Source organism: Mustela erminea, chromosome 20 (genome assembly GCF_009829155.1).
Source record: "Mustela erminea isolate mMusErm1 chromosome 20, mMusErm1.Pri, whole genome shotgun sequence".
In the NCBI taxonomy this organism is placed as follows: domain Eukaryota; kingdom Metazoa; phylum Chordata; class Mammalia; order Carnivora; family Mustelidae; genus Mustela; species Mustela erminea.
In genome coordinates, this window is record NC_045633.1 from 14,429,905 (window position 1) to 14,447,286 (window position 17,382).

The 17,382-nt window shown below is 55.9% G+C and overlaps 1 protein-coding gene across 6 annotated transcripts in view; it reads right to left on the reverse strand.

Moving 5' to 3' along the window:
- SNX29 (sorting nexin 29) overlaps positions 1–17,382 on the reverse strand; it is a 477,185-nt gene that overhangs the window by 388,646 nt on the left and 71,157 nt on the right. For all 6 annotated transcript variants that reach the window (XR_004281897.1, XM_032328137.1, XM_032328140.1 and 3 more), the window contains exons 9-11: positions 14,028–14,146; positions 7,759–7,834; positions 6,700–6,782 (exon numbers count right to left, since the gene is read on the reverse strand). Coding sequence is in view for 5 of the 6 variants with exons in the window: in XM_032328137.1 (XP_032184028.1) it covers positions 6,700–6,782; positions 7,759–7,834; positions 14,028–14,146 (278 nt within the window). In the remaining variant the exon portion in view is untranslated. The remainder of the gene's footprint in view (positions 1–6,699; positions 6,783–7,758; positions 7,835–14,027; positions 14,147–17,382) is intronic.

Here is a 17,382-nt window from a genome sequence, read left to right on the forward strand (position 1 = left end):
CTGCCTTTGGCTCAGGTCATGATCCCAGGGTCTTGGGATGGAGCCCTGCATCAGGCTCTCTGCTCAGCAGGAAGCCTGCTTCCCCCTCTCCCGGTCCCCCTGCTTGTGCTTGCACACGCTCTTTTTCTCTCACACAAGTAAAAAAATAAAAACTTTAAAAATTAATAAATAAAAGTTTTCAGGCTTGTTAGAACTCGAATCAACACTGGATCGTTCCTGCACCCCCTCAACTAAAATTTCTTGAGCCACAGCGCCATGGCAGGCGGGATTTTAGGCACCGGGTGCAGGCAGTGAAAGAGCAGGCTAAGCAGCCATCTTCGAGGAACTCACGTCCTGTGGGGACACAGAAAACGGACCGTATGTTCAGGTCAGGACCATTTTGAAAACCTGCAATCAGCAGACGTGGAGGAACAGAGTGGGGGGTGCCGGCAAACTCTTTAGGATGTGTGGTCAGGGGAGGGAAGCATCTTTAAGAAGGGACATCTGGGGGCACCTGGGTGGCTCAGTTGTTAAGCGTCTGCCTTCAGCTCAGGTCATGATCCCGGGGTCCTGGGATCCCCCACATCGGGCTCCCTGCTCTGTGGGGAGCCTGTTTTTCCCTCTCTCACTCCCTCAGCTCTGTTCCCTCTCTCTCTGTGTCTCTCTCTGACAAATAAATAAATAAAACCTTTAAAAAAAAAAAAAAAAGATGGACATCTCTGCAGACCTGAATACTTCCCTCTGAGGGCCAATCCCTCCAGAAGCAGGGGGCTTCCAGAAGCAGCGAGGAGGAGGAGAGGAAGGAAACCCCAGCTCCCCCACATCTTGGCACTCAGACCTTCCACAGCCTCCCTCGGCCTGTTTCCTCCAACTAGAAGACGAGGCCAACACACCCACTTTGCAGGGATGCTGTGACAACTGAGCGGTAACAGGAGTACCGTCTGGGTCACAACAGGCGACACGCTGGAGATAAGCACACTATTAATCTCCTCCAGGCACTCCTTGAAGAAAACTGGAATTGCCCCAGAGACAGGTATGAACTCGTGAGCTAACCTGCTACCTGAAGATGGACGGGCCAAGGACCAGGATGGAAACATCAGGGACCAGGTCCACAATCCTAGGGGTCTCGGCTCTAACTGCGGTTTACAGCTTAAACCCTTGGGGCTGCCGAATGGGCTCCAAACTGGTCCCCCCCAAAGGTCTCCAGAAGTAAGTGTCTTTACATATGACATTTTACATATGAGGAACAGGGTCCCAAAGAGTCTGGAGGTTAAAAAGAGAGAGAGAGAGAGAGAGAGAGAGAGAGGAAGGGAAACCCAGCCACGAAACCCTGGAGCCAAGGCCAGACCCCAGGGTGGCTGCACCGAGTTGCACCCCGCCCCCCACAACATGAAGCCATCCTCCCCCTGCTCTCCTGCATGTCCCTGCATGACGGGTGCGAGGGCTCGGGGCCCAGGGCACTGCCTGGGAGCTGCTGGCAGCTTGAAGGAGTAGGGACAGCCATGTCAGCTCAGAAGTCCCCAGCCTGTGCGGCACAGGGAAGCCTTCAAGTGCCTTGGAGCAAGCAAGGGCCACCGGGGCCTCCAGGAAGGACTGGGAGGCAGGCTCCTGAGGACACTTCAGGTAGCAGACGAGCCGTAGGACCTGCCATAAGAGCAAGTGGCCATGACCCCAGCTCTCTGGCTTAAGACCCTCACCCCACTTCCCACTGCTGCTGGGATCGGAACGGACGGCGGGCCCTCTCCGGCATCCTCGGCTCGACTCTCCCCTCTGCCCAGCCACGCTTCCACCGTCACCATCCACCACCAAAACCCCTCACCCCCCACCCTCAGCTCTGCCGCACCAACCTGTCTTAATGACACACACCGAGACCCCCTGCTCCGTGCCCCACCTTCCTAGCCCTTGCGATGTACCAGCCAAGTTCACGTGTCTGTCCATATCACCGGTGTCTGTCCTCCCCTCTGGCCTGGCAACTCCCCGGGGCAGGCTGCTGGCTTCTTGCTGCCTAACACACTGGCCAAGGTAAGCACGGGGCGGGGCCGGGGGCGGGGGGTCTCGAGCCACGCGACCAGCGCCAGGAGCAGCAAGTAGCACTCTGTGCCCCATTCCCACGTGGTCTCCACACCAGGAAGAACAGGGTTGGGAGGCTGGGAGGGCTGAAGATCCCAAAACAAAGGATATAAGCAACCCATGTAATTGGGGTGTGGGGGGAGGTTACAAATGTTAAAGGCCTGGAGAGGACAGCCCCTCCAGGAAGCGCACAGCCACCCAGCCGCTGAGTGCCACTTTCCCGGCTCTTAAAGTAGCAGATGCGTGAAAATGCTAGCAACTGGGCACCTGGGTGGGTCATTCGGCTAACATCTGCCTTCTGCCCAGGTCATGATCTCGGGGTCTTGGGATCAAGCCCCGAGTCAGGCAGCAGGGAGCCTGCTTCTCCCTCTGCCTGCCACTCCCCATGGTTATGTGCGCTCTCAAATAAATAAAATCTTTTTTAAAAAACTACAAAAAAAAAACTGTTAGCGACTATGGAGGGTGGAGGATAAGGAAACTGGCAGCTGTCATCCTGCTGTCAACACGGTCCCTCCGAACACCAGACAGCTGAGAACAAATCCATGAATACGGGACCCACCGTTGGCCTGCTCGCCCCACACCCCAAGAATTTACCACAAAGGAACACGGAGCAGAAAAAAAATAATTTCCTCCAAGCCTGATGCTGATTCTCATTTTTCCTTACAGTGAGAGAAGACAGCGGGAAAACAAACGAACGGGCCTGGTGCACCCCCTCCCCCCAAAATCCCCAGTAAACTGGACTATTACACAGCCATTCGGCAGGAGGACCAGGAAGATGAAGAGGGGAAAGCGCTAGAAAACGATGCTAAGAAAGCAGAATGCACATAAGCAGGTTGGTAAGCAGCGCTATTTACACAACTTACACTCTGCTCTGATGCAGATACTCTTCTCGGCAAACAGGTGTTCGTGGCATCCCGGTGTCTGGATACAGAAACAGCCCTGAGAGGTTCAAGACCCGGGGGGAGCCTGGGGAACTGGGCAGCCAGCCTTCATCCTGCCCCTCCGGGCCGAGACGGCACCAGGCGGTCTGCAGTCCCCCCCGGACGGCCCCGCGCACCCCGAACGCAGACACACACACACACACCTGCCCGAATGGCAAGTGCCCGGAGGCAGAAGCACGGGTGATCTCCTGAGCGCCAACTGTCTTCACTACTTTGCTAAATCATTACTTCCTCCCAGCAGGCTCTGCGTGGTCTTAACTACCAAAGGGCATCGGAGAAAGAGCGGGAATGTGGGCCTGGTCACGCCAACCTCTCTTGGGCACTTCATGACGAGAACATACACCCACAAAGCCCAGGACCACACCCTGTGCCACTTCAGAGGCCCCCAGGAGGGGAAGGCTGCCGGCAGAGGACCTGCCTGTCCTCCCTGAGCACCGAGGATGACACAGCCCCGCTCTAGTGCCACCACAGTGCCGGGCGGCCCCCGTACCCAGGACTGGGTGCAGCTGGGGAAGGCACCCGGCAGGGCATGAGGGAGGGTTCTCTGTGTCGCAAGAAGAATTGGGGCCCCTCCGCCAGGCTCTGCGGGGTTTCTGAGAGTCACGTATCTCCCGACTCAACGCCCGTGTGCTTCCCATGCTGGGATAGGACTCTTCATCTGGAGTCGCACAGCTCTTGGGACACATTCTCAGGACTCCCCAGGACTGAATGAGCCCCCCAGCCCCCGCCAGCCAAAATCCCCATGGGAAGCTCTAACCTTCCATGGGACTGTGTTTGGAGGTAGGACCTGTACGGAGGGAATTAAGGTTAAATGAGGTCCTGAGGGAGGGACCGCATTTCGGTAGGCCGGGGTCCTCGCAAGCAGAGAAGACACACCAGGAACGCGGAAGCAGGCAGAAAAGGCCACCTGCGAGGCAGGGACAGCGGCCTCGCCTGCAACCAGCACCGAGGTCACCTGCACCTCCAGCCTCTGAAACTGCGCGAGAGACTAGCTCAGGCCTCCCGGCCGGTGGTACTATCATAGCCACCCCAGCGGACACCCTGGACCCCCAGGGAGGCTCTTCTTATTTTTCTGGGACGTCACATGGGCAGAGGCAGGACGAGGCGGACACACATCAAAGTCACCTTCCACCCCAAATTTCTAAGAACCCACGTCTCTCATCCGGAGCACACCCAGGAGGCACGGTGCCACCAGCCCCTGCCCCAGGCAGCGCACCATCACGCCCCACAAAGTCCACTAACACAGAGAATCAAGGGTCAAGATGTGGGTGTGGTGACACATCTGGAGATTCATGGGACAAACTCTGGGTAGGTCCCTACTTGCCAAAGATACCAAATAATAAAACCAGATCGACAATTCTGGAAGATGGGATATCCGAGTGCAGACAAGACGAAATCTCCGCCATCAGCACACAACGAATGACCACAGTGCCGATGCCCAAGCAGGGCCCGCTGCTTCCTCCAGCCCAACGTGGCCCAGGAGGCCCCAGAGCCTCGGACAAAGCAGACATGGTGGTCAGCTGCAGGAGGGGGCGCCTCCCCAGGGAGCAAGAACCCCGCCTGGAAGCATGCCACTGCGTAACCGCTGGGGTGCCCGAAGATTCCTGCACCCAGACAAGGGCAAGGCCTGGTGTGCGAGCCCACAAGCTCGGGGGCGCTGTTCTTTACGAGACAAACCTAAGTAAGGCAAAACCCGGTGCTCTTTGGGGCAGAAACACCTGAGAGCCAGAAAAATGTCTGGGATCTAAACACAAGGTGTAACCCACTCAGAAAGAGAGCACTGCAGACACAGAAAGACAAGGCAGAAAGGAGCAGGGACCCCCAACAAGAGGGCTTCTGGGTGTTCTCAATCCTTCTGGTTTCTTCCCAGAAAAAGGTGTGAGTTTAGCACTAGGATATCCCCAAGCCCCCCGTGCTGCTGCTCAGTCACTCGCCTCTCCTTATGGCAATGGGAGGGGGTCTCGGACAGAAGCTGGGCCAGGCCTTGACATCCAGGCCGACTCCATACTGGGTCCTCTCCAATGTCTTAATTTTCAGCTACCCGCCATTTCCGTCAACTGACAGTGGCTCTCCACTCACTGTACTCGTGCAAAGTTCCCTTTTCCAGTAAAGGCATTCAGGTTTTCTTAAGTGCACCCACTTAAAAAAAAAAAAAAAAAAAACACATTGCAGGGTAAGAACTAGTACAGTGGTAAATAAGTAACAGAACTGGGGCGCCTGGCTGGCTCAGTCAGTGAAGCTGCTGTCTTCGGCTCAGGTCATGGTCCCAGAGTCCTGGGATAGAGTCCCACAGCGGGCTCCTTGCTCAGCGGGGAGCCTGCTTCTCTCTCTGCCTCTGCCTGCCGCTCCCCCTGCTTGTGCTCTCTCTCTCTCTTTCTCTCTCTCTGACAAATAAATAAATAAATAAAATCTTTAAAGAAATATTAAGTAACAGAACTTTGGAAGCCAGCGACTTCTAGCCTGGGTGCCCCATGTGCGTCGATCTACAGATAACCACATGGCTGAACTCCCGCCGTGACGAACCACACACTTTCATTACAGACACAGACTGGTCATGCGCACTGCGCCACCCTACAGAGGCGGGTCACTTCGTCCTTCGACCCCAACTCAGAGAATGCCGGCTAGCTCCCAAACTCCACTCTTCCTTCCCTAGCAGTGAAAACCCTACTGGGGGGCAGGAGGACTCTGCCTCCCTAGCAGCCAGGGGAGGCCATGGGGCTGATCCGGGCCATACCGATGGGCTACTGTGTGCACTTCCTGGGACGGGGCCTCCTGTTCTGTACCACCTGTTTGGGCCCACTCTGCAGTCCAGTGAGGTCATGGGCCTCTTCTCAAAAAATAGTTCAAAACACATAAAACACACCAGACTACAAAGGAAATGGATTCTATTGAAAAAGAACTATCAAAATGTAAAAAAATTAAAGTGACATAGGAATACATAGACTTCTTTATTATCGCACTGAAAACTGTTGTCCAGGAGAAACAACATTCTGAGATTTTGTTCATGTCATGGTTCTCGCAGGCGCCTGTGACTTTCACAAAGCAAAATCACCCATTTTGCTAAACTGCTATGGTTTCTATGGTTTGCTTCTACCTTCATAACTGAAGGCAATGTACATTTCAGGCAAAAGCTAGAGAAAAAAGTTGTAACTTCTTTCCCTAAGAAAGTTCAGACCTACCTATGGAAATGGGGGAAGTCTCTCCTTTGCTCCTTCCCCTTTCTTGCTACCTGGGAGGAGAATGGGATGGTTGGAGCCACAACAGCCATTTTGGACCATGAGGCTAGATGGAAGGAGTCCCAGTCTCTGACGAACATAGAGATATACTCTTCCTTCCTCACAAAAAGGATTCCTCCAGAGCTACAAAGGAAATCCAACTAGCACAGTTCCTCTGTAGCTGACGACCTTCCAGGATGCAAACCCCCAAACCTTAAACAACACAAGTCTCCCTCTGGCTCAGTGCTGCTCCGTCTCTGCAGCCTGTCCTCTAGAGCGTGCACACACCCAGGCACCGAGTATTAGCTGCAGCTCAGGAAGCTAAGCTCCGAACACCACATTTCGACTCCACGACCAGGTACACACACACACCTGGCTCTACCCCGCATTGCATGAAGTCCGCAGTCACACAGGAGCAAGGGCAAAGGCACTCCACTGATGGGCAGGCCTAAGGCTCACCCGGTGTTGGTGGAGGACACTCAGAAAGTACTTACTAATTGTCATCGATTCTGGCACGGAGGCGGAAGGTAACAGGTTGCTCAGAGGGCTTCCCTGGCTGGGAGGACTGGCTTCCACACTGGGAGAAGGCAGACAGAAGGAAGTTACACTCGGCCGCTCAAAATATACAACTTCAGCATTCAAAAACCAAGCAGGTGTAAGGGTACTCAGGTGCACCTGCTAAAAGCCCGGGAGGCAGCCCTCATCATGTGTGGATTCCCTACTTGCAAATTTGCCTTCTCGCCAAAGTCTGTGTATGTCCCCGAGATCAATACTCAGTATTTGTCTAAAATAAACAGCAAAAAAGACTCCGCGTCCTGGAGGGACCTGGTAACCCCAGTCCTCCCTGACTGTGTACAAACTATTCAGGAATCTATAGGCCTTGTCACTGTCGGGGAGCAGAGCCCTGTCCATAACATCAAGCGCGCTTCGGGGTCATCAGGGACCCCCAGCCCGGAGCTAAGGCTGAAAATGCAGATGGGATCTATCCCTATTCAGCCAATTTGCACCAAATTAGAAGCCCAGAGAGAAAAACAACTGGAAGAGTAACGAGGCTCCGGGGCGTCGGGGAGGTTTCAGTGCCCATCTGAGCTCTGCCGCCCAGCATCCGGGGACTCTGAGCAGCTGTTTCCCTTTGAGACACTTTTGTTTGAAAAGCAGAAAACCCATATGGGGCTCACTACCATATGCCAGACTCAGCCCTTCTCAAATACAGGAGAGCTAAGTGGCTCAGATATTATATAATCAAACCATGCCTTATTGTGATCAAATGCTAACATCAAGCATAATGGGAGAGGAGGCACCCAGGCATGACCCCCAAAACCATAAAAGCAAAGGCGGAATGCAAATGAAGTTTGCTAAACACCGCCCCTCGCGTTCCGACGCCCTTGGCAACTTCACGTTCTACGATCTAAGCTAAACCTGGACATATACGTGAAGTAAGGCCTTGACGTTGCAACCCGGCAGGTGTACTCCGATCTTTAAAAGAGAATAAAACGCACAGTTGTGAACAAGACAACTCAATCCCAAAGGCAATCTGGCTTCAGAATACTGACCTGTACCGGGGGCCGGGCTCCGGGAGAACGTGGTCCTCCGGTCCTGTCCCGTTCTCCAGGCTTCCAAGGGGGGCATCTGTGCAGAGAGAGCAGTCGCAGAGAGAAAGTCAGCTGTCTGTTTTCATCTCATTCTCTCCGTGAGGCAAGGACACAGTGCAGACACTGCCTCATCTGCTAAATCAGTCGACTTAAAATGTTTCCTCACCTGCACAGTGGATTTTAATCTGCTACTTGTTTCGTGTTTTGGACCATCATCTCAGATGTGGCCGCAGTCACTGATACGAGACCCCATCCTCCCACTTAACCTTTTTGACCTTGAGCCACCTGGAATTGTGCGTGAAGTCCATATTCAGAGCCAGCCTCAGAATCAGGGAATAATAATCAGCTTTCTGATGGACAAAACAGCTCTCGCTGTAGTGGCTCACGACAGACGCAAGGGGGCAGCACAGTCCAACCGCTGACCATGTCTGTCTGCATCAAAACCAAGTGCCCTGCTGCTTTCTAGAAAGATGCCTCCCCACACACAGGGGTGTGTGGGAAAGGCATTCAGAAGAAGGGAGCCCACAGATAATCTCTAGAAGCACTAAAGATTTTCATAAACGTATTAGCGGCTGTTCAGGTCTCTTTCCAGAAAAAAGCGTAAAGCCAGGGCCCTTAGGCTGGATGGTGACATGAAGGCCGGGGTCAGCCATGGTAACATGTGCCCTTTGGAGACACTCACCTCTTCTCTCAAGGCCGACTGCAGAGCCAGGCCACGATGGGGGATGGGGCACAGAGGTGGAAGGGGGCACACCTCAGGGCCCACAGTGCCGCGGCCGCCTCCCTGCCATTCCTGTTTTCACCTGAGTTTCCTCCTCCTGCTTGAGATTCCCCAGTTCTTAAGGGACTGTACTCAGGGAACCCTCAAGAGAAAATGTCTCTTTGACACTGCTGTCCCCGTTAAGCTATTCCACTTGCTCTTTTTTTTTTAAAGAAGTTTAAGAGGCAAACAGCAAGCGTGTCCCCCTCGGCCTCCCCTGCCCTCCTCTGAGCATTGTGGTGAGTTTACCGGGCCGGGCTCTGCCTCCAGCGTTAAACCGAGCCTCTCTGCGACTCGGCTTCCTCGACTAGGGAAGGGCTAACAGCAGCGGCTACCACACGACATCTTAATAATACCAACGCGTGATTAAACTCATGTTGTGACACACGCATGCTTCAGCGGGAACGCTCGGGGACTGCTAGCGCAACTCGCTCTGGAACGCCACCCGCCTACCACAGGCTCCAGCCACCATCACACACACACACGCACACGCACGCACACACACACGCACACACACCGCCTCACAGCCTTTTCTCGGATTCCCTCGTGAAGACATCTCTGGGTCGCAGCTCAGAGGCCTCTGTCCCCCTCGGCAAACCCAACAAGGTCCTGGCCCCAGCTGCCAGCAGGCTGAAGAGGACAACCTCCCAAACACGTGCCTGTGGCTGGGACCTCAATCCTGAATCCTCGTCCCACGGGGCTCGCTGCCTGCCTGGAAGCTCCACCGGGATGCCTGCAGGGCCCACCGCCTGGTCACGACTGTCCAGAGCACTCCCGTCTGACACCCTCTCCACAGGGCCGTCACCTGCCCCCATCACAGAGCTCAAGGTGCCCCGTGTCCGCCATTCCTTGTCCACAGTCGTTTCCACCGCCACCCTAGTGCTGAGGCTCCATACCTTCTAGGGGTCTCCACAGAGGGTCCCCGCAGTCCTGCCCCACCTGTTAATCCAACTCACAGCTGTCAGATTCCTCTCCCTGAAGCAAAACAGGGACTCCAACATGCACAGCAGCACTCCATAGCTGGAGGAAAGGCCGCCATCACCCACCAGCATTTCAGATCCCAGGCCTACTTGTCCCCAGCGACATCCCACCAGAACACACCCCGTGAGCCGGGACGCGGCAGTGGGCCTGACACACTGGGGCCACAGAGCAAGTGCTCACACAGGCTGTGTCACTCACCATCGAGGCGCCCTCTGAGGGGCACGCTACTACCTTAATTTTACAGATGTGGAGATGGCCCTGGAGGACTTCAGTGATCTGCCCAAGATCGCAAGGTAACATGCGAGGGTCTGAACCGCACTGTGCCCAGCGGCAGACCTAAGTCCTTGCCCGCTTCACGGCCTCTCTCACAGCAGATCTGAGCTACGTGTCTCTCCCTCCACGGGTCCTTGCACTCCCTGCCTTATTCCTTTGTCTACACTGCATCACCACCTGGACCACGTTTTTCCAACTGCCAGGTGTCCGCTCCCTTTGGCATGCCCCATCCCCATGGACTCTGCACACCCACCACTCACCCACTCAGCAAAGGACCCTTGAGCGCCCCACTGTGCGCCTAGCTCTGGCCTGGGTCAGGGTCACACTGGAACCAGGCAGACATGGACCTGCCCGTACAGATCTCAGAGAGTAGCGGGGGACAGGACTTACCGGGTGATTACACACCCACACACTCGGTTACAAGCTGAGGTCAGAGCACGGGGGACACAGGAGGTCTCTGGCAGTGTGAACTTGAGACCTGGCCTGCCAGAGGAGGGGACAGAAGAGCCCTTAATGAGCCACCACCACATGGGCTGCCTCCTGAAGGATGTGCGCAGGGGGCAGGAGGAGAGAGACTAGAAGTGGAAGCAGGCCAGCGTGTCCAGGGGCCTGGAGCTAAAGAGAAACAGGAGATCAGGCTGTGCACTGAGCCGGGGACTGGGGGGCTGCCATGAGGATTCTGGATTTTATCCTCACTGCACCGGAAAGGTTCGGAGCAAGGGAATGATACAATTTGATGTGTGCTCTAAGAGATCCCTCTAGTTGCTGTAAGAACAGCCAGGATGGGGGCAGGAGTAGAAGAAGGGAGAGTTGTTGATGTGCCTTGGCCCCCCCTTGCCTGCAAAACTCCGGGGGGGGGTCACCTCTGGATCCCCCCAGAGCCCAGGACGGTGCTGGCGCAGAGGAGGGCCACCTGCCGGCGGCATACAGAAAACCATGAGCCCTGAGAGGCACAGGACCCCCCTGAGAGGGGTGGAGACCACACAGCACGCAGGCCGGGTGGGCACCACAGTCCCCTGCCACCGCAGGCGGTTCCAGCACCCTCCAGGAGCACGCGCCCAGATCAACCACCTCAGAGTGGAGCAGCGCAGCCACAGAGCTGCCCCAACGTCACCAAGGAAGCCCGCTGGCCCCGCGGTGGGACACGGAGCAGAGGAGCGTTACACCTGGTGAGGGGACCCAAGGTTTCAAATGAACAAACGGACTCTGAAGCTGCTGAAACCTAACACTAAGCCCAGGACCCCCGGGGAGGAGCGGAGCTGTAACGTTCTCACGCGTGCCGCAGGTAGAGGCGGTGGCCGCCCACCTCCGGTGAGTGCTCGCGTGGAGGGAAACCTCGGGGGTGCGCTCCCTGCGGCTTCAGAGAGATGACGGTATACGTGCTCTGCTGTGTGCAGGTAACGGACACGCCCAGAGGAGTGACTGGAGCGAACCCTGCACACGGGTCTCGTGTGACCCTGACGGGTGTGTTCCTTCTCGGAGCCTCGGACCCCAGAAACGCAGCTCCAAAGCCTGGCCCCCTTGTCCACAAAGCCTCTTATCCAAGAAGCAGAAGGAGGATGTTTCTGTGTTGAGAGCCCCCGTCTCTGCCACCTTCTCCCTCCCAGATTTAGCTACCAAATCACCCCTCCTCCACCACGGGCCTCCCTCCCCTCCCGCTACATGCCCCCCGGGGTAGCGACCCTAAGGCCACCAGCACTTTCAAAGATGCTGGGAAGGTCTCCTAAGGGTAGAGCCCTCTGTGTGCAAAGCTGTCGTGAGAGACACAAATGGCTCCCGGGCTAGAGTGAGAGAGAAGAAGTTGTTAACCTTGATCGAGTGGGAGGGTATCGATCAGAAGGGACAGCAGTCAGAGATGAGCGAAAGAGCACAGTCTGAGAGAGACATGCTGGCAGTGCACCCACAGCTGCCCAGGGAAAGGCCCCCCAAGGAAAAGGGGATCAGGCCAGGAGGGACTCGAAGCAGCCTGGCCTTCCAATCAGGTAGCAGACTCCCCAGGCTCTGATTCTAGTATCTTCTGCAGCGCAAACATCATTTGTCTTCCTATGCAACTCTTACCCGCAGCGACTCTGCCCCCGAGGCTGTCACCAGCTTCCAGGACTCCTGGCAGCTTTGTTACTACAGTAAATTAAAAAGTTGGCAGACCGGCTCACACACAGCATCTCTGATGAGGATACTCAAGATACGCGGGGGCTCAGGGTCCCACGACAGTGACAAGATGAAGCCTCTGGGTCTGGAAGGGTGACAGGCAGAGGTGGGGCCGCGGGAAAGCTGCCAGGAGGATGCCTTCCCGCAAGGATGCTGGAGGCCGGCCAGCAGCTCCTTTCCCTGAAGGAGAGCCCACAGACGGAGGAAGAGCGCTGAGCTCCGTAAGACTAAACCCAAGAGAACGGCCCTCACCCCCAGGTCTGACAGTCGAGAGGAGCCCAGCTGAAAGGAAGGGGCTACTAGGAACAAAACCGAACACGAAGTGCAGGCACCTTGACACCCCAGCGACCGGTGGCCTCCTTGGTGGGGAGGGAGACAAGGCGACTGGGGCCCTGGGTGGGCAGGTGGAAGTCATGTGGTCCCGGAGCAGGGTCAGGACCGGCTGCTCTCTGCAAGCCCCGCCCCTTCTCACACACCCTGTCCAAAAGAGCAGTGCACCTTATGGGCCCTGGCAAGGTAACCAAGCCCACCCACTGGCCATCTGGGCCACATGTGGTCCCCTGGGGAACGCAGCAGCTGGCGCTGGCCTGGCCTGCAGACACCAGCTCGAGCCACCAACCCAGCACCCCCAGGGGACATCAGTGGAGACCCAGGAAGAATTTCCTGCCAGTATGGGGGGGCCATTCAGCCGAGGCCAAATGGGGAGGGCTCAACAGTGGCAAGAGAGAGCAAAGCCTCTCAAAGGAAAGAGGAGATGAGGCAGACCCCCTAAGGAAGTGTGGGGCGCACAGCAGGGGAGACACAGGAGCACCCTCCGTTCTGACCACCAGCTCCCGGTCCACAGACACCCCACAGCAGGGGCCCCACCACTGCCGCAGGGCTGAAAGCAGGCTTCACGGGGCCTTAGCCGGTGCCCGGCCCCATGCCAGCCTGGAAAGCCTTCTGCACAAGTCTGGGAGGAAGGTAGGACAAGGGTGAACAGCGCTTCCTCCCAGGCTGTGGTTGAGAGAAGATGCCCTGGTCCGGACGGGCCACCTTCCAGGCTGGGGCTCACTCCACAGGTTGCTATGTGCCAGCTGCCATCACCACCAGCAGCCACACCTTCCGGAGAGAAGACACACCCAGCCAACGGAGTCATGTCGCCCTGCACGCTCAGGAGCCCCGGCGTCCATCGAGGGAGAGGTAACCCACCCTGCTCAGCTCCTGCAGCTCCTGGGGTGGGGCTATCTGAGCCCCACTCGAGAGGGCTGCCGGTCAGCGGCCCATCTGCTCTGCACCCCAGCTCTTTGAGCAAGTTTCCGTCCCCTGCCTGGGACAAAAACAACCGTCCATCAACAGAGAGTCTGGTGATCAGACTGTCAACAGCTTCCTGAGCCGTCCAGAAACCGTGATGGTTTCTTAAACCTGGCCCTGGGAGGGGGTGGCGGTGCCTGTGTAGGGGTCGGGGGCGGGGAGCCGTGGGCCAGGGACGGCCACCAGCGCTGCACCGTGCCGCTCACCGCGCTGGCTGCACTGCACACTCGCCCTCTGGGCACACCGGGCTCATCCACACGCACGTTCCTCCCCACCTCCGCCACTCCCCGCGACCTGCTCTAGCTCAAGAAAAAAAACGACAAACCACACGAGAGCACGTTCAACCAAACGGAAGGTGCTGGAAACGCTTACCACCCCACCAGCAGGTTCTAAGCAGGCTGCTCTCTGACCCTCCAGCACTTTGCTGCAAAGGGTACGGGGGCCTTCCGAGCTATGAGTTCTGTTAACTTTCTCCCTAAGAGGCAAAATTAATGGTTACCACTTGTGGTCAGTGTGTAGTGCCCAGTTCCCCAAAACCTACTAGTAAGGAAAACAAATAGGCTCAGGGGCTCCTTCGTGACTTGTCAGCTGGTTTGGCCCAATCCTCCCTCAGGAGGGAGCAACTCAAACACTCCGGGTCAGCAAGAAGAGAAGCCAAACCCTCAGTCCTGCCCTGAGCCCCGTGCCTCTTTGCTCCCTCCTGTCTGCAGATGGAACCCAGACACTCCAGCCAAAGCACACGAATGGAGGGAGGGAGGAATCAGGAAGCACCCACCTGCCGGGCTGTAGGAGCCCACTCCGCTGACCGGGAAGAGGACATCGGCGTCACCATGGAGCACCTGCAGGGGAGCCCAGCTGTGCATCTGGGAGAGGTGGGTGTCCCCATCCAGCGGCCTAAGATGAGAGAATACAGCTGCGTGACAGACGGAAGAGCCTCCGAGGGCTCAGACCACCACAAGCATCTGCCAGGCCTCCCTTAAGTTCCCGCTTGGGAACCAACCAGACTGTGACGGGGCTGAAGACGGGAGGCCCAGGCTGGGAGCGGGAGCGTGCGGTCCAGATCCGACAGCGTGCCTCCATTCCTCCAGCCAGGGTTCGCTGAGCACCTACTACGGACCAGGCTCTGTGCTCACGTATATCCTGTGCTGCCCAAACCGCCAGCAAATAAATGGGGTTTATCCTGCCCTTGGGGAGCTTACAGTCTGGTGGGGGACCCGGACGTGAATCACACAATCCTGCAAGACGTAAGACAGCAGTTCAGAGTCGCGGAGCGGGTCAGGAAGGCCACAGGTTAGAGGCGAGAGCTGAAGGTGAGGGCACGGGGTGGGCAGAGGGAAGAGAAGGATGGACAAGGGGGACGCTGGTGAGGGGACAGCAGGTGCCAAGTTCTGAAGCAGGAGAAAGCACGGCGTCCCCAGCTCTGAAATGATGTCAGCCACGTGACCTGGGGTTAGTGTCCCATCACCTCGCTGGTTCTCAAAGCCTCGTCAGTAGAACAGCAGAACCAGACCGTATCGTGTCTGGCTCCCTTCCAAGAAAGGGGGTCCGGTTAACCATTACCCTGGCTCATATGACCTGCTACATCATCCCCTTATCCACAAAGGACAAAGGCGACCTGGACATCTGTGTCACGCTAGCCGGTTCAGCTCAGTGTGTTTGGGAAGGATTTGCCCACTGTAGCGTTTGCCGCTAGACGACTAGGAACCGTTAATAAATACCAGGCTGTAGTTGCAGGGGACATTAAAGTTTACAGAATCGCTCTGCAACTCGGCTGTAAAAAGTCCAAAGCAGATCACAGTCCTACCTAGTTAACAGGGGAAGACAAGAGGGAGCAAGCGGGGAAGGAGGGACAGAGCGGAGGGAAACGGGAGACGCATGGTGCAGGAGGCTATGGGACCTGCCCAAGTTCAGCACCCTGGGTGGGACCGAGGCTTCAGGGTCTGAGACCATGCCTTCCAGGTCCGATTACAGTGGGCTTCGTGGCTGCTGCCCACCGTGTGGCATGGTGCGTGTAGTGTTTCTTTTGGTTTAGAGCAGGGGTCAACACAATTGTTTTCATCAAGGACCAGACAGGAAAGAGTGTAGGCTTCAGGGCCACAAGTACTCTTCTCCATGGTTGCTGTTGACAGCCCTTTGAAGAGTAACCACCATTCTTAGCTTGGGGGCGGATCTGGCCTGGAGGCTGCTTTGTCAGGGCCTTCCAGAGGCCACTTCGAGATCTTCCTGTCAGTCCTCTCTAGCTTCTGGTCAGATGTGAGGCTCTGAAAATAACCCTAACAGACCTGTGCGGAATCCGTCCGTGAATCCTACAGGTCACTCCCCAGGGAGCCCCTTGGGAGAAGGCAGCAAAACCACCCGTCCTTGCGGGGGCCACGACGCCGGCTCGAGGCGGGTGGGATTTTCCACCGTTTGTTCTGAGGGGAAATTTTGCCACATTCCAGAAACACAGGCAGGGCGCAGGTGAAGCCAGGCCCCGTCAGCTGAGGTTTGAGAACCCAAGCAAATGTGACCAAGGCCTCCCCCAAAATGATTTACACTGAAGTGATTCCTAAGGCAAAGACAGATTCCGAGCAGGGTGCCACAGTCGGCTTAGTGATAACAGGTGTTGCTTTTCATTAGGAAAAAGAGATGCTTATTTTAAAACCTAGAAAATGCCAAAAAGAGGAGAGGGGCGGGGACTACACCAAAAACCACACTACCCAGAACAAAACTGACTCAGACACTCTGTCCTTAGCACTTCCCTCTTCTTTTTTTTTTTTTAAGATTGTATTTATTTATTTGTCAGATCCAGCGAGCACAAGCAGAGAGAACAGCAGGCAGAGGCAGAGGCAGACTCCCCGCCGAGCAAGAAGCCGATGTGGGACTCGATCCCAGAACTCTGGGTCATGACCTGAGGGGAAGGCAGCCGCTTTACGGACTGAGCCACCCAGGAGACCCCATGCGTCCCTCTTTCTACACAGACGTTTCTTTAGGAGGTCCTAATGAAACTCAGTGAAGGATTTATCATTGGCTTTTGTCATTCAATATTCATTCCTAAACTGGTCTTCACACTACTGAGATACTCTAAAAGGTCACTACAAATGTTCAAGACCCCGCAGGGTCCCCGGTAACTGATGAATCACTACAGTAGACACCCAACACTAATAGACCACTATGGTACCTATACTGGGATTAAAATTAAAAACTTGGGATGCCTGGGGGGCTCAGTTGGTGAAGCGTCTGCCTTTGGCTCAGGCCTGAGGCCTCAGCATCTGCCTGATCCCAGGGTCCCGGGATCGAGTCCTGCCTCACGCTTCCTGCCCAGCGGGGAGACTGCTTCTCCCTCTGCCGCTCCCCCTGCTTGCGCTCTCTCTCTATCTTCAGACAAATAAATACAACACTTAAACATTTAAAAATTAAAATGAAACGAAAAATTTAATTTAAAAAGACAGAAGTCTGCGACCTGAAAGGTTAAGATGTTCCAGAGGGAGGTACGCATCAGTAGGCCGTTAAGGCAGGTCGGCTCCCGAGTTCTGCTTCCTGAAAGGCGGACTTCGGTATCTAGACACAGTCACCTTTTTCCCGAGACTCTGTCCTCGGGGCACAGTCCCAGCAGGGGAATGGCAAAATCAAGTGGGATAAACATTTCTGAGGCTCCGGACTCTGTATTACACTGTCTTCCCGGAGGCCGGCAGCGAGGATGGGTGAGGGCGCCCCCTGGTGCCTCCTGTGCGCCCCGCCATACTACACAACTGGGACACGCCGAGAGCAAGCACGCCCCCAAGGTGCTAACCGGGGGCTCTCCTTTCATCCAGTTCTAAATCGTGGCAAAATGCCGTGTCCGGAAGCACTGTGCCCTTGCTCAGTTGCTAGTCAGGTGTAACGTTTGTCCCTATGTTTCTGATTCTGTTTGAATTATGTTTTTTTTTTTTTAAGATTTTATTTGTTTATTGGACAGACAGAGATCACAAGTAGGCAGAGAGGCAGGCAGAGAGAGAGGAGGAAGCAGGCTCCCCGCTGAGCAGAGAGCCCGATGCGGGGCTCGATCCCAGGACCCTGGGATCACGACCTGAGCCGAAGGCAGAGGCTTTAACCCACTGAGCCACCCAGGCGCCCTGAATTATATTTTCAACCCACTTCCCTACAGGTGT